Source organism: Eptesicus fuscus, chromosome 7 (assembly GCF_027574615.1).
Source record: "Eptesicus fuscus isolate TK198812 chromosome 7, DD_ASM_mEF_20220401, whole genome shotgun sequence".
NCBI lineage: Eukaryota > Metazoa > Chordata > Mammalia > Chiroptera > Vespertilionidae > Eptesicus > Eptesicus fuscus.
Window position 1 is genome coordinate 83,846,214 of NC_072479.1, and position 25,489 is coordinate 83,871,702.

Sequence of the window (25,489 nt, forward strand, 5' to 3'; positions counted from 1 at the left end):
ACAAAAATGACTTTAGAACTAAGGATCCTATTGTGAGGATCATATTAGATAATGCATGTGAAATCTCTGTATCAATAGTCTTTTTTTAAAAAAAAAACCTATTATGAGTTAGAAAACAAAATAGCTGCCAACATTGACTTATTGATAACTATTTTGGTCTTGTTAACCTTCAGAAAACTAGTTCCATTTAAAAAATAATTTTAGTTCCTGTCCTTTACTTATTTATCATATATCACTTTATTCTACTTGCCTTTGTTCTATTTCTAAGGGTACCAAGTTGAAAGTAAAAATAGAAGGAAAAAATGACTGAATTTGCTAACAGAGAAAAGAATAATGAATGGGTTATTTTAGTAAAAATAAAGATCAACCTATAGATGAAAAATACTATTCTATTATTTCTTTCTCTTTTCTTACTGTTATAACTCTGAGTAAAAGCAGAAGGGACCCACAACAGTTTTTAAAAATTCTACAGCACTTATTTCTATCCTGTGACAAGGCACACGATAACCCTACAGCAAAAAACCATAAATGAATCACAGACTTCAGCCCTTTCATTTACAAATGAGGAAAATAACAGCCCTTGGGTGACTCTCCCCAGCCCTCCCTGTCCTCACTGTGAGCCCAAGGCCCATATCCGCAGTAATTCCAGGGTCTTCTGGAATGCACCAGGAGCCGACTGGGGACCCAGTGTGCCCATTTCAGACCAGGCTTATCCTGAAAGGCTCTTTTTGTGGTGGCTCTCTCTCAGCCTCTGTGGATTTCCGAGTCATATTCTTCACATTTTATGTAATGAGCAATATATAAAAATATCCTGTATACCGAAATTTTTAAAGCATTAAGTTATTTTAGCCAGAGGGGATCACCAAATGAAAGTCTGCGTACTCTGTTCTATGCTGAAGTATAGCTCTGAACCATGACAGAAGATGCCATTTATTAAGCACTTACTATTAGGTACAGTGTTAGGTACAACGCTAAGGGCTTTTATAAACATTCCGTCTCTGAACACAGCTACAGTCTTAGATTAATGTTTGCTGTGGTTAAAGGCCAAATACACATTTATTTGTTTTGAGTTAGATTTGCTAGGGAAGTTAGGGCTAGGAGTGAATACATTTTTATTAAATGTGAGCTAGGAGTGAATAAAAATGTATTTACTCCTAGCTCTAAATTTTCTATTTAACAGGGATCTGGAGTCAGTCAGCAGTTGTAGCTTTGCTTTAATGGAATCAATTACTATTCTTCCTGATGGAAATAGTGTAGAGCCCGATGGTTCTGGTTATAGATTTTGCAGTATTTGCTATTGTTACCATCGGCTCTGTGGTCTGGTGTGGCATTTCTTCTGTCCCTTCGTCTACGGAAGGGAAATCCTCAGTCAGCCCATTTCAAATCCTGGTGATAAAAGAGAGTGATATTAATGGAGTTCAGTAAAAGTACTGCAGTTATTCAGGAATTGGCAGTTCTCGTGTTTAAAAAGCCACAGTGACTGAGACCCACTGTAAACGGACTAAAAACAGGTGCTGTTTTGCCTACTGGTTGCCGCGTATTTGCTGGCTCTGCTCTGAGCTTCCGTTTGCATGAGGTTATCCAAATTGGATCATCTTTTCTCCCAATTGCTACCTGCCAGTGTGTGGTAAGCCAGTTTATGTCATTTCCCAGCTACCAGTGGCTGACATAATGCCTGAGGCTGTGTCTTTTTAAAAAATGGACTGCAGACCAGACTAAAGATAGTTCCTCAGTTCCTCATCCTGCTATTTTGCACAAGGCAAACAAAAGCACCCTCGATGACAGCGGTGACATCAGTCTTCCCTCGCCCCGGTCGTGTTAGTGTCATCTGTGTGCTCTGGAGCCACGCCAGGTCCAGACTTTTTCATTCAGCCTCTCAGTGCTTGATGGACACTCTTGTGGTTGGGCTGGGCTCTGGGGGGTGGGATACCAGAAAAGCAAAAGGCTTGCCTCTGTTTTGGGCACCTAGCGGTTAATTTGGGGAAACACACCTAAGTGGATGAAACAGAGAAGCATGTGATCATGTGCTAAACTGTATGATGTATTGATAAGGGATGACTCCGCGTAGTCCGTGCAAGTTGGGGAAGATTTGGTTATGGCAGTGAAATTTTAATCGAACCTTGAAAGATGAGTGAGATTTGGGTGGGCAAGGTCCTTGACATTTTAGCTGAGGGGAGAAACACGATTAAAAAAGTCAGGAATGAACATAGATTTTATGGGGCAGCAAGAACTAGAGTGGAATTTTTTGTGAAGGGGAGAAATAGGAATTGAGAGGAAATGAAATCAAATTACGCAAGCCTTTCAAAGCAGAAGGACAGATTTGTACCTTTTTTGGTGGGCATTGTGAGCCTTTGGGGATTGGGCTGCAACTCCTGTCACGACTCAGTCGCCACATCTTTCTTCTGACCTCTGCTCTTCTGCTACCAACTAAGTCAAGCCAATATCATCCCTCCCTCAAATTGATTCAGGAGCCTCTTCACTGGTCTTCTCACATCTTCTGTCTTGCCATCTTTCAATCCATTACTCATACTGTAGCCAAAATTTTATTTTTATTTTATATATGTATAAATAAGTTTTAGTTGATTTTAGAGAGAGCTGAAAGGGGAGGGAGTGAGAAACATTGATTGCATGCCCCCCACTGGGGATCCAGCCCCCAAACCCAGGCATAGGCCCTGATCTCTCAGTGCATGTGACCTCTCAATGCATGGGATGATGCCCATCCAACTGAGCCACACAGGCCAGGGATTATTTTATATTTTTAATTTAATTCTGATTATATCACTCTCTAGTTTAATAAACATCAGTGCTCTTAGGATAAATTCTGAAATCCTTAACTGACTCACAAGGCCCTACAGTGACTGGCTCCTGCCTAACTTCATCTCATGTTACTTTAAGCCCTCAGTTTGTTTTTTGTTTGTTTATTGTAGCTCTGCAGGCCTATCTCAGTGCTCCAAGCCTGCAGCATCAATCTCCCTGGGCCTCTCCCCCACCCACCTCTGTGTGTCCTGCTGGATTCATTGAGGTTGTCAAGCCTTCCCTAGCTACCAGGCAAAGTTGGTTTCCACTGTTACATACACTCCTTTGGCTACCTACCATAATTAGTTAATTATTCATCTAATTATTTGGTTAATGTGTATCCTACTAAACTGACAATTCCAGAGAGGGCTTCTGTCTTGGTTACCACTGTCCCCTTCACCCAGCACTATGTACAGCTCATAGTAGGTGCTCATTAAATGTTTTTTAAACTTAGTGTGAACCCTATGGACAGGTACAGTCAACTTCCTTACTGCTCTCTGAAGTCACCAGGGAAGTGTGCAGCTGGACAAAGAGGACTGCTGATAGAAGTGGTCTTATGGGATAGCCGGCTTTGGGGATTAGAAAGCTTTGAGTTTCACATAGAAGGCCTGAGAAGTGAGTTGTATGGTGATTCAGGGACAGTTTACTAGTTAGTCAATTTGATTCTTAAGAGTCATTCTCCAGAGACCAGACTCATATTTCTTTTTCCTCTTGACTCATAGCATTATCTCCTGATTGACAGTCTCATTGGGTTGTGCCCTGAGCTGGTCACTGTGGACATACCCAGCAGCCACTTCATCCTCATCTGGGGTGACCATGGAGGTGTTACTGGACTCTCTAGACTTAGGGGCATCAAAGAAAAACCTTCTCTCTCCACCTCTCATGTACAGTTCCCTGAGTGAGGCAGAAGCACATTAAGGGTGTGTGCGGAAAATGTTTTTCTTGCCCTGTGCTGCCTCTCACTCTGAGAGTCTCCTAGGGCATTGTGGTCTAGGAATAGGAAGCAGTTTCTGGGCCCCCACCCTTACCCACATAGCTTTCGGCTTTGAATGGAATCAGGAAATCCTTTTGAACACCAAAAATATACAAGACTTATATCCATCAACAGCTATTCATTGTAACAAGGAAGGATTCAATAAACACTTATTGAATTCTAATTATGTGCCAAGCACTGTGCTTAAATGCTGAGGTGATTACAAACAAAGGAGTGTGAGATGTAATTCTTATCCCCATGAAATTCACAATGTATTATAGCTGGAGAAATAAGAGGTCATAGGACACACACGTAGATAATTCAAAAGACTAGGTCAGTAGTAATACTCATTGCCAGATGATTGTTATTCATTTTATACAAGTTCTAAGTTGGCAAGGCCATATCTAGATACACTCACTGGTCAGGGAAGATATTTTTATTTTTTTACTTTTTATTATATGTGATAATTGTGTTAATTCAAAATTAGATTAGATAGAATTTCTCATTCCCCAGGGGAGAGTTGTATAATTATTTATGGGACACATTTTAGGAGGTAGAGGCTACTTATTAGACTTTCTGGAGGGTCTTTACAGAAATGCATATCTGTTCACTTTCCTCTCGAGTAGATAGAATGGTTGGGATGAGTTTAAGACTAATGGTTTATATCATTTGGGATTTTTCTCTTCAGAGCTGTTTATTGCTTCAGGGCTGCTCAGTGGAGAGTTGAGTAGATAGAACACAGATGGAGTGCTGCTGATGTTATTGAGAAAAGCAAGCCATCTCTCTACCCTTTTTGAAATTGTTGCTCAAACCCATGTTGCCTGGCTTACTCAGACCAGTCTATATGCATTGAAATATTACAGTTAGATATTTTTGTTTGATTTCTTTGGGGGTATAAAATTATGTTGCCTTTATTTTTGTTTTCAATTTATTTAACTAGTTTCAACTCTCCATGTATACAGTCTGTGGGCCCTGGAAGAATTATAATCATACTTTAGTCTGTTTTTAAGTAGCTAGAGGACAAAGTTGCCTGAATCATTCACTTCAAACTAAAGCAGAAAATAATTACTCTTAATAACAATTACAACACTTTATTGTGAAATATGCATTTCAGCATTTCATTTTTTAATATTGGGGTTGTCTCCTTTGTACAGTAGCAAAGTAGCAGATTTTTATTTTCGGTATGGAGAGAACTATATTTTTCTCTACAGGTGCAGTGTATACTCCACTTAATTCCTCCATACATTCTAGAATCAGTAAATAAGTGGGTTATATTTATGTCACAAAAAGGGGGTCTTTGTTTTTTAAAGGGTTAAATGACTGGAGAGCTGTATTTAAAAATTATGAAACTATATAAATTATGTGAACATTATTTAATATACAGAGATAAATTTGCATGTGACTTTTTAGATAAATGTTTTTCATAATGTAGAGCTTTGTTGTAAATACTATTTTTGTATAGAGCCATGGAATCCATTCACAAAATGGGAGGGAGTTGCCTTTATTCTTCCTTCCCACTTTGGGCAGCTCTGATACCTATTTGCTTAAGTGGAGAAGTTGTTTCTCCCTGCAGGGAACCAACTCTAAAGCAATGGAATTAACTTTTATCTATAAAGGATAGAGGTCCATCACTAAGTTGTAGTAAAGTACTACTTTTGTTTATTATCTAAATATTCTTTCATTTTAAGAAGAACATTGTGATTTATAGCTGATTGCAAGGGTCAGAGGGAAGAGAAAATAATGACTAATTGGAATTGTTTAGTAGAGTTGTGATATGTATTTTATTTTACTTGGCAGGTTTTTTTCCTCTGAAAATTGAATGTTGCTCACATTGGCTTTTACAAAAAAAAAAAATGGTATTTATGATTGGAATTGTGAAGGTGGTGCACTTAAAGGAAGGAGGTTTTTTTTTGTTGTTGTTAAATTAGAGTGATAGATAAATTATGAATGCCTTAAAACTATATGAAATACTTCCTCTGTCCAAAGTAATACATGTTTTTATTTATAAACTTGCATGATATTGGTTGGATTTGTGGAAGACTAACAAACAGAAATATGGGCCCAGCCACGGTGGGTCAGTGGTTGAGTGTCCATCTATGAACCAGGAGGTCATAGGTTACTTGCCCAGGTTGCAGTCTCAATCCCCAGTAGGGGGCATGCAGGAGGCAGCCAATCAATGATTCAACATCATTGATGTTTCTATCACTCTCTCCACCTCCCTTCCCCTGGGGGGGGATACACACACATACACACACACACATACACACACACGCACACACGCACGCACACAAGTAGCCCATCTCGCGATATCGCATGCAGTAAGCCACACAGGAGCCAGGAGGGATCTGCGCCAGTTCCGCGGGAGGTGGGAGGGACCCACGCTGCTTCCTTGGGAGACAGGCCCGCCGTCTCCTCTCCGGGCCTGTGCTCAGCCATGGAGGCTGCGGGCCGGCCCTCCTGTCCCCCAGAGGCCTTCTGCGGCCGGGTGTTGCTGTGGTGACAAAGCAAGCGTCCCACCCCGGCTGCTCCCTGCCCGCTGCCCAGAGGCCCTCCGTTGCTGTAGCAACGAAACAAGCATTCCGCCAGGCCGCTCACGCTGCCTGCTCTCAGTGGCAGCCCCCCCAGGACTGGGGGACTCTGGCAAGGCTGAGGGGACTGGGTGCCGCCATCTTGTGGCTATGGGCATCGCCATCTTTGTGACAGAGTGACAGTTAATTTGCATATTACCCTTTTATTAGGTAGGGTATATGTCCTACCTAATAAAAGGGTAATATGCAAATTGACCGCACCTTTGCTACGCCAAGCCACGCCCACCAGCCCAAGCCACGCCCACCAGCCAATCAGGGCGAGTATGTAAATAAACCCAACCAAGATGGTTACAGCCACAGAGAGCAAGGTTTCCCAGGCAACAGAGGAAGCCAAGCTTTCCACATGCCCTTGCCAGGCCTAAGCCTCCACTCAAGCTACAAAGTTTCAATTATAGAAAGTAAACAAATTCAAACAGAAATGGCGGCAGCCACGGAGCTGGAGAGACCAGGCCAGGGTTGCCAGCGGCAACGGAGGAAGCAAAGCTTTCTGCACACCCTGGCCGGGCCCAGGCCTCCACTTAAGACTACAAAGTTTCAGTTATAGAAGGTGAATTAACCCAAACAGAAATGGCTGCCGGCCATGGAGCATGCAGGAGGCTTGGCTCCACTACAGGCTACAAAGTTTCAATTGTAGAAGGTAAATAAATTCCAGATACCAGGGCCTCTGCTTGGGTCGCCAGGGGGCATGGCCAGCCTGCAAACCACCACAGGCCCCTTGCTCAGGCTGCCCCATGCCCCAAGGGAACCCCCACCCTGATCTGGGGCACCCTTCAGGGCAAACCAGCTGGCCCCCACTCCTGCACCAGGCCTCTATCCTATCTAATAAAAGAGTAATATGCAGATTGACCATCACTCCAACACACAATATGGCTTCCCCCATGTGGTCAAAGATCCTGCCCCCATGTGGACACAAGATGGCCATCATAAGATGGCCAGCAGGGGAGGGCAGTTGGGAGGCACCTGGCCTGCAAGGGAGGGCAGTTGGAGGCGATCAACCCTGCAGGGGTGGGCAGTTAGGGGTGACCGGGCCGGCAGAGGAGGGAAGTTGGGGGCAAATAGGCTGGCAGGGGAGCAGTTAGACATCAATCAGGCTGGCAGCGGAGTGGTTAGGGGGTGATCAGGCTGGCAGGCAGAAGCGGTTAGGGGCAATCAGGAAGGCAGGCAGGCAGGCGAGCAGTTGGGAGCCAGCAGTCCTGGATTGTGAGAGGGATGTCCGACTGCCCGTTTAGGACCAATCCTACTGGAATCGGGCCTAAACAGGCAGTTGGACATCCCTCAAGGGGTCCCAGATTGGAGATGGTGCAGGCTGGGCTGAGGGACAACCCCCCCCCCCCCCCCGTGCACGAATTTCGTGCACCGGGCCTCTAGTACACACACACACACACACACACACACACACACACACACACACACACACACACACACATATTTATACTAAAGAAATATGGATTTAAACATTGCAGTTTGTCTGCCTGTTCATCCAGATCTGTAGAGTTGAACATGTGTGCACATCTCTGTCAGGCCCCATCCCTGTTTCTCCACAGGTCAGGGAAAAATAATGGAGAATAGCAGCTGCAGCCATTCCTAGGTTCAGGTCTATCTTAGGACACATGTATGGGTCATATGACTTTTTATTTTCTACATTCCCAGATGATAAACATCGTAAAATCTAGGGATAGGAACAATTTGGTAAGATTGGATGGCAAATCAAGTCCTTAAATAACTTTAAAAACTTCTAAAACTTGTTCAAGAAGCTTATCAGTGTTTCAGTACTGCTTTTCACAGTAAACAAAGAAGGATAATGAACTGATGTTATGTCTTCCTGTAATGTAACTCATGTGGAGTGTGTGGGACAGCCTGGAGCTATGACAGGGGTGGATAAGGTGACTCCTTATTGTGTCAGCCATTTGTAACAAAAAGTTTATATAAACGAGTTGGACTTTTCTTCTTATTAGATTTAGTTTGTAAGAGGAAGTGGGACATTTTAGACATATTTCTAAACTGAGTTGCTGATGAGGCCACAGATAGTTTTTCAAGGGTTTGGGGAAACCAGGCAGTGTCTCATCTGCTGTTAATTAATGAAATGAAACTGGGGTCACTAGAGTACAACGATGAATGAAAGGTCAGTGAATGGAAAAAGCTGTCAATGAAGGAGGATGTCAGCAGAGTGGAACCTTGTCCTAGATAAAGATCAGGGAAAATGTGCCCTTTGGCTGAGGTCGAGTTTTCTGCAAGTGACTTGGAGCTGTGGTTTGGGACATTTCAAGACGGACTGAACACTAAGTGAATGCTCTGTTAAATATTTTAAGGCTGTTGCAATTTGTGCTGGAGATTAGTTGAAAAGATTTGTAAAAAAGAGGATTCCTTTTGTTTTATAGTGTGTTTAACAATGTGTTATTGCTGTTTTGTTTGCCTTTAGGGTTTTGTTTGGGGTCCGACTACGGGTTTCTTTCTCTCATTTATTTCTGTTCTCTTAGAATTTTCTAAAGCCACACTCACTTTTGAGGTTCAGTGAAGTTAAAGTGATTAGGGTCACTGTACTCACCAATGGTGGAGCTGGGCCTGGACTCTCAGTTCATGAATGTTTCAGAAGTGTGTCCCCTCTGAAAGTTGTCCTTAGGGTGGCCCAAAGCCATCGAGATGTAGCTACAGCTTCACACCGTGCTCTTAAACCAACCAGAGACTCAGTGTATGTTTCAGCTCTCTCTTGTGAAGTGCACTGAAAGCGTCTCTGGTGTTTCTGGTCATGTCAGACCTCCTTCTCCTTTCCTCTGTCATTGGAGCTTTTGAACCACACAGCTTTGGGGAAACAAGCTCTTCCATCTGTTTGAGAGAGGCCCAGGCCATTTTTAGCCTGGTATGGAGACCTGACAGGGCACGGCGTGTGAGGGGAGGACTCTGTGGATGTCAGCAAGACTGTCCCACACCCAAGAGAGGGCTGATCCATAGTATTTAGAGAATGATATAGCATAGTGATCAAGGGTACAGTCTTGAGCCAGACTGCTGGGGCTCGTGTCCTAGCTCTGCCAGCTAGTATCTGCTGTCTTTCTGAACCTTTTTAAAAATCTGTGAAAGGGGCATAATAATAGCACCTACCTCATAGGGTGTAAAGATTGAATAAATACTTGTAAAGTGCTTAGAGCAATGCTTGTCACATAGTAAATGTCCGGTAATTCTCTGGTTACTTACATTAGTTATAAGTATGATTACTTACACATTTAAAATGGAATTCAAGCCAAGTTTCCTTAGATTGTCTGTTTTCTCTTTTCTCTGAGACCATTTATTAGAATATTATCTTGTTGGATTTAAATGAGAGATCATCCCCTGAACTGTTTGGATCCAGAATAGAAAAAAAAAAAAAGAAAGAAAACTGTTCTTTAGAGAAACACTAGAACCACAGAAGTTAATAGAAGTTAAAATTTAAACTCCTACAGTTAAGTTATAATCAAAACTAGAGGCCTGGTGCATGAATTCGTGCATGGGTGGGGGTCACTCGGCTTGGCCGGCGATCGGGCTGATCAGGACCATCTCACTGGGGGGAGGGACCATGGGAGGTTGGCTGGCTAGCCCCGATGGGGGCTGATGGGGGCCGGCTGGCCTGGGGGAGAGGCCGTGGGAGGTTGGCTGTGAGAGTACACTGACCACTAGGGGGCAGCTCCTGCATTGAGTGTCTGCCTCCTGGTGGTCATTGTGCGTGATAGCGACTGGTTGACCAGTTGTTCAGTCTCTTAGGCTTTTATATATATAGATAGTGCGTGTCACTTATTTTGCTGGGTAAGCTAGGTAAAGAATGATGACACTCTAATATTTGTTATAAGAACTACTTTGGGGTGGAGAACCTCATGTATTATGCAATTACGTTGAAAAGGAACAAAATTATAAATCCTAAACAGTGACACTCATATACATGCCAACATTGGCTGGCCCCTATTTTTGAGATTGTATGCAGGTTGTACTTGTAGGTGTAGGAATTCTAATTGACTTTATTTCATAGTTGCAGTGGCCCCAGTATAGTGTTTCCTTAAGTGTGAGTTCCATTAATATTCTATATATTTTAGGAGGGGAAATGAGTGGGGGAATTCCATGATCAAAAAAGTTTGGGAAACTATTTGAGTTCAATGAAATTAAACTAGTTTCTTTGGAGTTACTTTTTGGAGCCTTTGATATGCTAATGTGTGCTGTGACACTCCCAGGGACATGTGATATGCTGTATTTCTCTTACTTTTTGGACCAGTATCTCGTCTGTCAACTTCCTGCAGGACACCAGTGCTCTGGAGCACACTTTGGGAAATGTAACCTTAGAAGCACTGCTTTCTTTTTTCACCTTTCGTCTCTGGTGAATCCTAACAAGATGAAGCTAAACAATAAGCTGTAGACAAAGGTTGGAGGAAGGCCTCCTGGATACGAGGCTAGATCCTAAATGAATGATCACTATCCATACTAACAATAGAGGAATATGCAAATTGACCGGGACACCATCACGTAACGACCAATCAGGACGGGGGTGGGGCCGCTGCAGAGAGCTCTCAGCATGCCTGCGCCGGGGGTCCAAAGGGCATGGAGAGGAAGGGAAAGCAGATAGGCAGTTAGGGGGATCAGGCTGGCAGTGGGGAGCAGTTAGGCAGTTAGGTGGATCAGGCCAGGAGGGGAGAGCAGTTAGGTGGATCAGGCCAGGAGGGGAGAGCAGTTAGGTGGATCAGGCCAGGAGGGGAGTGCAGCTAGGCAGTTAGGGGCATCAGACCAGGAGGGAAAAGCAGTTAGGGGGATCAGGCCAGGAGGGGAGAGCAGTTAGGGCCATCAGGCTGGCAGGGGAGCAGTTAGGGGCATCAGGCAGGCAGGTAGGTGAGCGGTTAGGAGCTAGTGGTTACAGATTGCGAGAGGGATCCCGGATTGGAGAAGGTGCAGGCCAGGCCGAGGGACCCCCCCCTTCGTGCATGAATTTCATGCACCGGGCCTCTAGTATAGAAACAACCATTACTGATACCTGTGGAGTGCTTACTATGTGCCAAGCACAAAGCTACTTAGATGTATTAACTAAGTTAATGCTTTCAACAACTCTATAAGGTAGGTAACATCATCATCCCTGCTTACAGATGAGGAGACTAATAGCCAGGGGGCTTAAATAACTTGCCCAAATCAGGCAACTAGAAAGGGGTGAAGCTAGAATGTGAACTTGGGTACAAGAGCCTGTGTTCTTACTTTTTCTGCTGCACGATTGTGGGCTTGTATGTGTGGTTTGTATGCTGTGTGCGTGCATGGGGCACGGTGGTGGTGGTATTCCTGGATGAGAGAAGAGCATGAATGTGTGAAATAATGACTTTCGTGTAGCTGGAGGTCATGGTGCAAATGGTAAGAAATGAAACTGTACAGGTTCAGATCCCGAGGGCCTCATCTGTCACACAAAGAAATTAGGGATTTCTGTAGTGGAGCCACTTATTCTTTCCATCAGGTTACCTTAACAACTTTGGTAACCAAACTGCTATGAGTAAAATAGTCCAGACAGTCGGGAGGGAGGCTAGGAATGCACACCCACTCTTACATTTTGCAGGGGGGCTAGTTGTCACTGATTTCCGCCATCCTAGCTGGCTGCCTTGTGGAACATATACCCAGCGCAGACAATAGACACAATTATGCTTGAGTTGCACATACTCCAGGGGATAATGAGGGATGGCACTCTCTCCCTCTCCCTGTACTTCTGCAGTTTTTGAGGGCATATTTTGTATGCCTTTTGGAAGTGGACTAAATGCTAATAGAATGTGACTCAAGAAAATGGATTTATGCATCTCATAAATATTTAATGGGATTTTAAGGTCTTAAGGCTTGATCAAAGAGGTAAAAGTGGGGCTTCCCTGTCTCCTAATAAGACTTAACATGGTATTTGTTTTCTAATGAAAAAGTGTTAAAATATACAAGTCTTTTCTATGATCCAAATATCTTTAGTTCCTGAGTTTGAACTTAATAGTGACAGTTTGGATAGCAAGAAACTTATCTGAAAATTTATCAGAATCTACGTGGTTCCTGGATTCGGATTTGGATAGCAAAGAATACGTGAAGACCTTGTACATTCTTTCCCCAGAGGAGGCGAGAGCGCCTCCTATGGCTACATTTCTCTTCATTAAGAAGTGGCAAGATTGTGACTTCACGAAGGTCATGGAGCAGATCATTATAAGAACAGGACTAGGGAAAAAAGGAATTCATTTGAGTCCGGGAATCTTGTCACGAGACCCCCCTGTACCCTAACCAGTTAGGGTCTGTCAGCACTTCGTTATCGTGCTCAGCGAAATGAACAGGAGCCCTCAGGAATCAGTGGTAACCATGGGAACCTTGACTGAGTACGCAGGGAATCCCAAGGGCTTGACATAGACTGTATTTGTAAGGGTAGAGCTGAGTATGTTTCTGATACCTTTGCAATAAAAAACCTGTACAGTAGAAAGATTTAAACTTAATTTCAGAAAGAATTTTTAACTTGATTAGTTAAATTTTGAAGAAATGTCATATGGCCCCAGTTCACATTTTTTATATCCCCTTTTTGTTTCTGTGAATAATGGTCTTGCCTTGGTTACTTGCTACTTTCCTTAAATACTCTTTACATTGCACAAAAAGCATTTGCACGGGGATGGGGAGCAGGGAGCAAATGTTGCCAGATATGTGCAAGTGGAGAGCGTGAGGAAGAGAAGAGGCATCCTGAGTGCCTTCGAGGCTTGCGTATCCCTGCTGTGGCCCCACAAGCTGAGACGTGGTGCTGGATTGTGTGTCAGACCCAGCAGTCAGCATGCAGACTGGAATAGGTGCGAGTGTTTCCATTTGCATCGATGGGATTTAATTTTTCTTTCTTTTTTAAAAATTTACTTGTTTATAAATTACATACATTGACTATTTTACTTACATATTATGAAAGTTATAAAACATAAGATTTGAAGTCAGAAATGACAAGATAAAAATAGACACATTTTTCCTAATATTTTCTCCTTTTTTATTTTTTAATTACAGTTTACATTTAGTATTACTTTGTATTAGTTTCATTTGTACACATTTGATTTTGTGCATGGCATAATTTTATACTGTTTATCCTTAGGTGGGTTTGCTGAGTTCTCCCGTTGTTTCCCTGGCCTCTGTGAAGGAAAATCCACTCTAGTTCCTACCTGCATTTCTCAGCCATGCTTACCGGTTGCCAACATTGGGCCAACCAGAATTCTTCCCAATCTTTATCTTGGCTGCCAGCGAGATGTCCTCAACAAGGTGGGTGCTTTGAAAATGCCCTTCATTGCAGAGTTTATTGTTAGCAGCTGGAGAAACAGCGATTGCCCATTCGCTGCGGTGTCAGACACACCTGGCTTCCAGGAAGGAAGTACACCCTTCTCAGGGTGACGCCTGGCGAGTGCTCACATCATCTTTTGGAGTGCTGTTTTGTTCGATGTTAACGATTGCCATAGCAAACCCAAACTGTTGTCTTATTTGTTTCTTCCTCATAGGTCAAAGAGACCTGGAATAGGACAGGATTTTTCAGAAGTTTAGCCTTATTTTCTTAGTGTATTCATTTTTCTTTTTTAACAATTGGACACACTCAGGAAGGCTAGTACTTCCTAAAGTCACATTCAGAAATGTGTGTACTTACTGTGCAGCACACTAGAAAGGGACTCGGGGTGGGCTTGGGTTAGGGAAGGACATCATGGTGATCCCTGGCTGGAGGGGCAGGGGATGTGGTAAAGCGATGGCAAGGACAGGGAGAAGGGGGCACTGCAGGCTGCACTGTCTGATGCTCATTGGAGCAGTTTGGTTGAGAAAGCAGAGGGAACCGCATGGTTTCTTGCTGGAAAGGACGTGGGCTGTACTGAACAAGGTGTGCCCAACCGAGGAACCACGTTGTTGAGGCTGTTGTATATAATGCTACAAGCATAACTGTAGTAGAAAATGGGTCTGCCCCACAGCTTATGTCCTCTGAACTGGCAGTGGTAGAACACACTGCTCTGAGTGCCCAGAAAAGTGGTTTTTCTCTAAAACCTCTAATTTACATCACCTCTAGGTGAAAAAGCAAAGATATTCATTCAGCTGTTGGCGATTTTCAAGTGCTGCTTTGCTATATGAAGGCGGAACCTTAACGTTTCCTCCTTGAGGAACTGAAAGAATCGGGCCGCCTGTAAAAGCAGCGTCCACATTGGCTTACATTAACCAGGGGAAAGCCAGGCTTTCCAGGAGGAAAAGTACCGTCATTGGGCAGCCAGGAGGCGTTCCGTTTTTGTTTTTTCCTTTTCTTATTCTCAAAACTCCTGCCTCTTTAAAATTTTACCTCGACACTGTTGTTACTCTGTCAGCTCTGACTGTGAGATCTGCCTGTTTGAAATTTGATAGTTGATGCTTATACTGAGCCTTTCTGGTGAGGTCACAGTGCCTTTGAGCATGTGATGCTTATTAATTCTCTTTTAGAGATAAGCAAACTATGTCACAGAAAGCAAAATTAATTTCCTAAAGTCACATGCCTCCCTAGGGCAAAATAGGAGATGCTTTATTTAAAGTCTCAGATCAGAAAATAAATGAATATGAAATTTCTAGTTAGGGACCCTGTCCACAATTACCCCGGTGAAATGCAACCAATCAACTAGCAGGTAATTTCACAAATCATTGTGTTACAGATAATTTTCGTTATCTTTGACCCTAGATTGAATGTCACATTGTTTTTCTACATACCTTTTCTGGGTTTAACAAATGAGTTAGTTAACAACTACGTGAGTGCCCCCAACGTGAGAACAGTTAAACTGTAGTAGAGGACAGGGCAACAGTTTCCTCATTTTCACTGGCTTCTACATGTGTTTAGATCCATTGAGAGGAAGTGGTCATAGGAAGTTCCTGGGTGAAACAGTTGGGGCAGGGAGCATGGAATACCGTCAGAAAGCTGCTTTATTAAAACACGTGACTAGGGAGTGGTGAGAAGGAAGAATGCACTGGTAGGCTGGCCCGCTTTGAAAGTGGTGCATAGAGGTTTGTATCTAACTTCCAGGTTCATTGTTGAGAAGAGTCTTGGTGCTGAAGGGGATTTCAGAGATCATCTAGTCATCCTCCTCCATTCGATAAATGAGGAAGTTGATATTCCACAAATGTCAAATGAATTCCCTATGATGAGTTTTAGAACCAGATTGGCCTCTGATCTTCCTTCTCAACTCTCTGACTTAAACTTTCCAGGAGAAATAATATGCTTCTTGAAGTTCTTCAAAGATAAAGATTTTATAATCTTTACTAATAGTACATTCCTTTTGATTAAAATTTAGAAACCGAAGTCTTTAAAATCAGCACCCGTAAGGCCACTAATTTTATCAGTCTTTTTTTTTTTTTTTTTAAAGTGACATGGTTTTTAAAAAACCATGTCATAGAAATTTTGTTGGGAGGGTTATTTACCATTTAAAATGCTAGGCTCTTTATATGATTGTGCTTAATCCCCCTAATAGCATTAGGAGGTAGGTAGGCCTTGTACCCAAGATTTTGTGGCTAGGGAGTCATTGGCTTTAAAGCTGGTCAGTGGCAGAGATCAAATTCAAACCCAAGCTACTCTGGCTTTAAGTCCTGTGTTTATAGAACATCAGAAGTACCCATCTTCTGGAAAATGGAACTTTCTATAATAGGCTGCTACGAAGGACTGACAAATCTTAACAGTCTATTGAATCACAACTGAGATTCTCTTTCTCTGCGTTTTCCATATATTTTATACCAGCATTGCCCAAGAGAAGTGTGATGCAAGACACATACATAACTTAAGAATTTCCAATAGCTTTATTAAAAAAGTAAAAGGAAGCAGGTGAAGTTAATTTTAAACATTTTATTTATCACAACATATTTAGAATATTATTTTAACATGTAATCAATATAGGAGTTACTGAAATGCTTTATATATTTTGTACTAAGTCTATAAAATCAAGTGCGTATTTTGTAGTTAGTTACTGCACATCTCAGTGTGGACGAGCCACAAACATGGGGTTTGTGGCTGTCCTGCTGGCCTGTGCAGGCCAGTGCTCTCAGCGTGTATTAATTTTTACTTAAGTCTCAAAGACATGGCTCTTGTGTAGAAGGCCATAAGAAGTCATTGGTAGCAAAAAGAATACTTTTATTTTCCTTTTTCCCTCACAACTGTACTTTTGTTTCTTACAGTATGTTCTTTATCCTCTAGTCTTTGTACTAGAGTTGGACCAGGAATAGCTTATTGTATTGAAAGTAGTTTGCTGATGCCCACTCAGAACTGAGTGGGATTTGAGCAAGAATCTCTAGTTACTATGTAAAGGACAGAAGTTCTTGTTCACGTCTCTCCCTTATCACTGAAAATTTCAAATAGAGAAATTTGCTTCTCACTTAACTACATAATGTGTGACGGAATTGCCTATTTTGAGTTCTAAGCAGTGTGCTGCCAGCATTCTTTGTGCAGCTTCTGCTTTCAGTCCTTCACCAAGCAAAACGGGGGTTGCTATGCTACCTTACTGTTCTGCCTGCCACAAGGACTCCTGCTGCTTTCTCTCTTGTTCTCTTACTAGTATAAGGGTTAGGCCAGTGGTCAGCAAACTCATTATTCAACAGAGGGGCAAACCGCGGCTCGCGAGCCGCATGTGGCTCGCGAGCCGCAGTTTGCCGACCACTGGGTTAGGCAATACCCCAGACACAGTATAGCCAGATGCTGCTTTCAGGTTTCCGTATGACCTAGGAAGACAAAGGTCATTAAAATTTTCGGTAAATACACAGCATTTATTCAGTGTCTACTATGTGTAGAACACCACAGTGTGAAAATTGGTTAGATAAGACCTGTGTGGCAGGCGCCGGAGTCCCACAGTCCTTTCAGCCCAGCCAGGGGGCAGCAGGCACACGGTGCGGCCGGCCGGACCCGCTCTCAGCCCCCAGGCTCAGGTAACCTGGGCCGGCGGAGGCTTGCGCTGCCAGCAGTGGCAGCAACAGAGGTGTGATGGGGGCGTCACCTTCCCCTTATCACTGGGTTGCCTCCCACCCCTGAGGGCTCCCGGACTGTGAGAGGGGGCAGGCTGGGCTGAGGGACCCCCCACTCCAGTGCATGATTCATGCACCAGGCCTCTAGTATGCATATAAGAATGATCAGGGGAGCAAGCAGGTTAGTGAATAGTTATGTGAAACTTCAGCAAAACTTGAGCTGACTTTAGAGAAGCACTGACATCTCCACCTGATGCCCTCAGCAGGGGACCGCCTGGTTGGCAGAGAAGGGAGAAAGATAATGTGTTGAGCTTGTGACATTTTGAGTTTGAAGGGCCTGAGGAATATCAAATAGAGATATCAAGTAGAGAGTTGGAAATATGGATTAGAAATTGAAGAGAAATTTAAGAATCATCAGGATGTAGAGTTGATAATTAAATTTTTGGAAATAGATTCAGCCTTTAAAATGAATATTTAGAGTGAGAAGACCGCCTAGAACTGTCCTAGATCTAGAACAACAAGCATGTTCAGTTTGGGAAGAAAATACTCTTCTTGTATGTACATGCATTCTAAAGTCATAGTAAACTTGTGGTTTTATATTCTTTGTTCTAGTTGTCTCTCTAGTAACAAAGTAATTGAGAGTTGACTGTGTTAATGATGTATGACTTTCAAGCATACTATTTTAAACAGCCATTTTTGCCCTTAAAAAAATTCGGGTTTTAACTTAAGTCTTTTTTATAAATGTCACCGGGTTTTTGGATTTTACCTATTGAATGAACTCTGACCAGTTTCTAGGAAACTAGTATTGAATGAACTTTGATTATTTCAAGGAAACTAGTAATTTTTATCCTTGGTTAAACTTTACTCTTTCAAAAGGAGTGTGTTAGTATGTTATTAGTCGTTTTAATTGCTCTTTCCCTCCGTAGGAGCTGATGCAACAGAATGGGATTAGTTATGTGTTAAACGCCAGCAATACCTGCCCAAAGCCTGACTTCATCCCCGACTCTCACTTCCTGCGTGTGCCTGTGAATGATAGCTTTTGTGAGAAAATTTTGCCCTGGTTGGACAGATCTGTAGATTTCATTGGTAAGTAGCTCAAGTCATATTACAGTCTTTTGGATTATCGTCTCATGTATAGGTGTACCCCCTCCGCCTACCCCCTTTGTTCCTTTAGAGAAAAGAAGCCTATTTCAGAGATTTCAAAGGTCTGAAAACAACACGACGCTGCTTGTCTCATTCAGTGGCCAAGGTGACGTGTGTGCCATCTCTCCCCAAGGGTCTGGCCTTCTGACATTCTAGCTAACAGCACTACCACGGTTTAGCTGGATAGGACTGTGATTGTGTATGCAAGAGTTTTAAAATCAGTTAAACTTTCGGGGCTACATTTCTTACCACTTTTTCCAAAACTATAAAATACTGTTGGAAACTGGTGACTTTCCTTAAACTGGTTTTGCCTTGCTGCTGTATTTTTCCCGGAGAAAAGTATAATCCTGTGAAAACAAATCCATTATATTTAAAGTCTTTATGTCACAAGATTTCTATGCCTCAGTCCGTGTGCCAATAATTTCAATAGTATTGGATCTAATAAAATTCCAGCACACACACACACACACACACACACACACACACGCACGCACGCACACACACACACACGCGCGCGCGCACGCACACACACACACACACACATACACACACACACGCACACACACACACACGCACACACTGCTGCTGCTCATTTCTTTGGTGTTAACAGTGACAGGATCTCATCTGTCCCACATGGTTAGTCCTGGAGCCACCCTTCCCCCCAACCCGACTTGTAGCTTGAGGTGCTGTTGTGTCATTTTGTGCTGCAGGATCAAGTCTGCTGGTGATTGTCCGCAGTGTGGTCCTCGAGGAGCGGCGAACAGAGGAGAAGCGCTGCTAGCTCTTGAACAGCACGACAGGGCTGACTCTTGATGTTCCCGATGAGGAACTTCTGTTGTCCCCCCACCCTCACCCCCCACTCAAGGCCCCTTACATTTGAGTACTCTAATCCACAATTAAATACTCGGAATTGGTTATTGTAATTTTTAAAAAAAGAACTTTTAAAAAGTGAAATTATGTAAATTAAGCCTCTCACTCTATATGCTTTCTCTGTAAGAGAAAATTTTAAGAACTTTGGGTAATTCTGAAAGAGTCCTCTTTTTTTCAAGATTTTAGATTGCCAAGAGTTTTTCATCTTTAGTTAGGATAAATCTGTGAAACATCTTAAGATAAATGGCTTAGCTATTTCACCTTAAAATAATCACAAAACTCCCAAATTAATCCCTCCTATTGTACTTCTAGGAAATATTCAGCATATCATGTAATTTTTGCCTTTTTAAAAGATAACAATTATGGTTAACGTGCTCATTGCCTATCACACTGGTCCAGAGACGTTTAGCTCTGATTTCAGCTAAAAATAAAATTTCAGAACCTATGTGAGAGAGCCTTAATCTGTTAAATCGTGACAATGTCTAAGCTTTAGGAGGGTTAATGGAAAAGAGAATATGAAGAACTTTGTCCTCAACTTATTTTCTTTCATGGGAGATATTGGTGTCATCCTGCCACTTTTAATTCATATAAAAGGAACTTCAGCATGTTCCAAGTTGGTTAAATACACACACACATAATGTGATTTATTTGTAGCACCCAGTCATTCAGGGCAAACTCTCCAGCCCCGTTCTGGAATTAGCTGTTTTTAAAGTTATGAGTTCCCCCCCCCCCCTTAGATCTGTACTCTGTAATCAGTAATTACTGCCTTCGTGTTAACCTTTGGAACTTGATGTCCTCCCAGGTTCCCCCTCACCCTTTACAGCTGTTACTTTCTCGCCCTTTTTAACCTAGATTTTACCCCTGAAGTGCTGTGGTGGTAACCTACTTTTTAAATTCCCAGTTTGCACCATCATGCCTACTTGTTCCTCATTCAGGAAACCACAGAGGCTCCTTAATTGCCCACGAGTCCTTAGCCAGATATCCCCAGACCGTCCAGCACCTGCTCCCCACCTCTGAAACCCCCTTACTTCCTGCACCGCTCACCAGCATCAGCCACGACAGACTGTCTTCTGAGCAGTCTGCCCCCACAGAGCTTTCTTACATACATTTCCCTTCTCTCTGCCAGCTCTGTGCATGTTACTTCCTTTGCTTTAAGACTCACTTCTGCCAAAAAATATGTTCTAATGAACCCCACTCCAGTATAATCACTTTTTAATTAGATTTTTAAAGTACATCATCAAAAAAGTTACAATTGTAAAAACAGTGTAAGGGAAATGCAGAATATTTGTAATACAGAGAAAAGGAAACCTATAACCTCTTTTACACATCTGTTATCATGATTGTTTTTTTCTAACCTTGTTCAATTTTTTTCTGAAGATTGCTTTTTTAAATATGTATCAGTCAGCCAGCCAGACAGTATTTACCATGTGACCAGTGTTAAATCCTCTGAGGGTAATTTGAGAAGCAAGACTCTTCTAGGTTCTTATAATGTAGTTTTGAGATAATTATTTAAAATAATTAGAGAATACTGACCACATAAAAAATTTAAACCTAGCCTACTTCCTATAAGAATTTTTTAAAGTAGTTTTTAAAAATTGATTTTAGAGCAAGGGAGGAGGGAAAGAGACAAACAGACACCGATGTGAGAAGGAAACATCAGTTGCCTCCCACACACGCCCCAACTGGGGATCGAACCCTCAACCTGGGTATATGCCCTGACTGGGAATTGAATCCGCCACCTTTTGGTGTATGGGATGATGCTCCAACCACCTGAGCCACACTGGCCAGGACTCTAAAAAGAATTTGAAGCAGCTTACAGTAAGAGTTTGAGATCAAAAGACACATATTCACACACATTAAAATGGGACAAAAGGGGAAACTAGGAAAGGCACAATAAAACCTGAATCACAGTTACCTATTGAAATAAAGTGAAAACCTTAGCTTTGAGCTTCTTAGCAGCCAAGGCAAAGGGGAAGCACTAAGAGCAGTATAGGCTAAATACTGTACAGCTGAGAGAAGGGAGAGCTGTGTTGGTCCAGTAAGGCATGGGACTCTGTGTACCTGGTTTTGTATAATATTATGTTACACTAGAGGCCCAATGCACGAAATTCGTGCAAGAGTAGGCCTTCCTTCCCCTGGCTGCCAGCACCGACTTTCCTCTGGCACTGGGACCCGGGCTTCCCTCACAGCCCCAGCTTCTTCTGGAAGATCGTCGGTCTAATTAGCATATTATGCTTTTATTATTGTAGATAGTATGTATTTGTTGCAGTGTTGCTTTGTGTTAGTTTATTATATTTGATTTCCCTATCTAAAGGGAAGCTGCTTGATTGTTCATATACTATTCAAAAGCCCTGTGGTGTTTTGTACATAATGAATAATTAATTATACAATAGAAATTTGTAATATAACAGAGGTAATAAGATTGGAATAGCCTTTAATTATTCAGCTGCCAGAGCAGATTCCTTGGATATCTGTTAATTACAAGAATTTTAATATAAGGTTTGGTAGTAGTATCAACTAAAACAAAAATGAAAAGGGAAGTACTTAGCTGCATGGCAGCAGCTCATGGTAACACACAGGTAATTGTTAAGAATTGAGGCAGTCACCATACTAGTTACAATATTAGTTGCCTCCAGGCTGTGTGGAATTACTTCATCCACTCCCACAAGAAAGCTGTTAAATCTCCTCAACAGTGAGAGATGGCAGCACTGTTTGGTGAATTGACTTGGTTCTTGGTCCTCCTCACCCTTCATTCAGGCTTTCCTCCCTAAGTTCTTCCTGCGCCATGCAGACTCCAGAAGAAAAGGCACCCTTACATCCTTCTACCATGGCATGGGGAGTTAAGATGATGTAATCATACAGTAACTCCTGAATATCAAGGAAGGGATAACAGTTATCTTGGTCCTTACTAAAGTGACTTACCAAACCTAATTTATAGTATATTTTGATTTTCTTTCCTCTTAAATTCAGGAAATAAAGTTGAGTGACTTCATGACATATAGAAAAGTCTCCTAACAAAAAATAGGGATACTATAGGTTCCACGAGTCAGCATTTTATTCATTCATTCATTCATTCATTTTAATCCTCACCCGAGGAAATTTTTCCATTGATTTTTAGAGAGTGAAGGGGAGATGGAGAGACACAGAGAGAGAAACATCGATGTGAGAGAGAGACATTGATTGGTTGCCTCCTGCACATGCTAAGCCTGCAACCAAAGGTACATGCCCTGGACCAGAAATGAACCCCGGACCCTTCAGTCCATGGGCCTATGCTCTATCCACTGAGCCAAACCAGGTAGGGCATGAGTCAGCATTTTAAAAGTAGCTTGATTTGGCTTCTTTTTATGTTGTGATGTGATACTGTTATGATTAAGTCTGTCTCTGCCTCCCTGCTATATAAATAGTAACATATGGTACATGGTTGAAATGAAGCTATTCTAAAAAATTTAGTATCTCATATATAAAACAATTATGTTATACACCTAAAAGTAACATAATGTTATATGCTTATTATATCTCAAAACTGGAAAAAATTTATTATCTCTTAACTGGAAAAACGGTTGAAGTGACAGACAAGATAGGAAAACAATATATTAGCTAAATCTTAAGATTTTGGATGTTATTTTTTATGCTTTTCTGTATTTCTGAAATTTTCTACAGTAAACAAGTAGAATCAGGTAACCATCATGTAGTATTTATACTTTGGAAAGTTATTAAAATAAAAAAATGTAAAAAATACATGGTGAAAAGTACTGAGTAAGTCAGTCAACCTGAGTTAGGGACAAATTGCTTATTTAACAACACGGTTGGACCTTCATTGTAATGGTGGGGAAATTATCTTCCCCTGTCTCCTTAAAAGACTATGGAAAGGAAATATCTATGAATAGATGAGATGTACTTTGAGTTGTCAGATGACAAGCACTAACCCTTCTTGGATTTGACTCCTACAGAGAAAGCAAAAGCCTCTAATGGCTGTGTCCTGGTGCACTGTTTGGCCGGCATCTCTCGCTCTGCCACCATTGCTATTGCCTACATCATGAAGAGGATGGACATGTCCTTAGATGAAGCTTACAGGTAAGGACAGACCATGTCTGTGTGATTGACTTTTCATATGCCCTGAAACATGGAGAGGTCTGAGGGTGGGTAACCATACTAAAGCCGATCATGATTATTTTAGTTACACTCTTTACTGGTGACTGGATTTTTAAATGATCTTTTCAAAGGTTGGAGAAGAACGAATTTTATAATATAGCATGAATTCTACCCAAACATATGTCAAATGTATCCTCAACTACTTTTTATGTTTATAACAAATTCAAACAGATCTCTGTCCTGTTATGTGAATTTTATTATATCTTTTCCTAATTGGGAAAGTATCATTTATTCTCATTTAAATATGAGGGAAGCTCTAGGAGACTACTCATAGAATTTCTGCTCTGCTTCAACCTTTGTGTCTCCTTCATTGTGAGGAAAAAGCCTGATACCTGCAGTACTGTCAGACTAAGAATTGTCCAGCTCCATGCACTGAGTAACACCACCACATTCTAGAGCCGCCCAGGTTTTGCAGTGTGTGATTCTGACCTGGCTTCCCCTCCCCCTTTTCTCAAAAGGAGGGTGGCAGTGACCCTAGCACACTGAGGACTGGGGTTTTCTTCAGTAACTGGAGACTGAGTTCTCTACATGTCTTATTGGGGACCTTTTTTTTTTTCTTCCCAAATTGGGAAAAAAGAGAGAACAGCTTCCATTTGAGGAAGGAGATGGAGGAACTGGGTCCTCCATTTGTCTGCAGTAGCTCCTCACCCTTCATTCAGGCTTTCCTCCCTCAGTTCCTCCTGCGCCATGCAGACGCCAGAAGAAAAGGCACCCTTACATCATGTACAAAGTGTTATTATGACGTCTCTACATTTATACTTGTTACAGTTGAGTCAGTTATTTCTGGCTTTGTTAATTTGGTGTAGGTTACTTGATTTCCAAGGAGTTTGTTTTTTCTCTTTCCTTATTCAAATATAAAATTTCAGTGTAATTTCACTGCCGCGTGTTCTGAGGAATGTCCATGAGGGCCAGGGGCCACTAAAGAGTTTATCTACTGTCTTTTAAGAGTATTTATTTCCACAATGAAACATAAGAGTTATTACTAGTTTTGATCCCTCGATGACTCTTCTTTAACATGGTGGTGACCTTAGACCTGGTTTTGAATGCCAGTGCCATTACTTAATAGCTCTGTAATTTAGGCAAGTCACCTAAGGACTTTAGGTACCTATATGATGGGGATAATTATACCCACCTGACATAGGATGGTTTCGAGGACCGAATGAGATAGTGCTCGGTTAACTTGATTCAATGCATTAGCATAGTGCTCACTGTAGCTGTCATGTCGAGAACAAAGAAATGGAACTCAGAAATGTGTGCTTTGGTGCTCTGGCCATCTGATGCCTTGTTTTTTGGTCATTAATTTATAATGTGAACTGTCTTGAGGAAGTGACTTTGGGGATTTTGAGAAGACATGATATTGGGAAATGGAAGATGGAAAGTACAGTGGAAACTTGGTTCTCAAACTAAATTAGTTCCGGAAGGCAATTTGTTCAAAAATTGAATTAATCCATTCCAGACCTACAAACCCTTCTTATTACAGTACATGTCTAATGTACTGTTTAATCTATAAATAAACACTTCTTTTCTTAAGTTTATCAAAGTACCCTTACTGGCCTTAAACGAATCACTTTCAGCACTCGTTCCAGGGGTGTCTTTTAGGTCAGTATGCAGCATGTTGGCTTTTTCACAGATCATTGCCTCTTCGTCCCCACCAGCTAACTGCTTTTTGTTTATCCAAATCAAAATTTTTCTATCTCTTCAATTGCCTGTGATTGTTGTTTTGTGACCACTTGCATACCCTTAGCAACATCAGCCTTCTTGATGGCCTCTTTAGGTTTTAAAATTGTGCTAATCAATGATTTGCCAGCAACGAAAGCAAACAACAAAAACAAAGCAAGAAAATATTCACAGCACAATTTGCTTAGATGTTATCCAAGGTTTAGCATCTTTGGGCATTGTCTCCTTTGTGACCTGAGATGCTTTTTGCTATGCGGTGGTATCAACATGAAAGGGTTGCCAGTTTGAGAACTGAACTGAAGTTTTGTTAAGACAACCAGGACATTTTCTCTGTGAACAACTTGGTCGAGAACCGAAATGTTCGAGATTGGAG

The 25,489-nt window shown here is 42.0% G+C and overlaps 1 protein-coding gene across 2 annotated transcripts in view; it reads left to right on the top strand.

Annotated features, from left to right (window-relative positions):
* Positions 1–25,489, top strand: part of DUSP16 (dual specificity phosphatase 16) — a 93,232-nt gene that overhangs the window by 63,173 nt on the left and 4,570 nt on the right. For both annotated transcript variants that reach the window (XM_028143946.2, XM_054719265.1), the window contains exons 5-7: positions 13,433–13,596; positions 18,201–18,360; positions 23,238–23,361. In XM_028143946.2, coding sequence (XP_027999747.1) covers positions 13,433–13,596; positions 18,201–18,360; positions 23,238–23,361 — 448 coding nt within the window. The remainder of the gene's footprint in view (positions 1–13,432; positions 13,597–18,200; positions 18,361–23,237; positions 23,362–25,489) is intronic.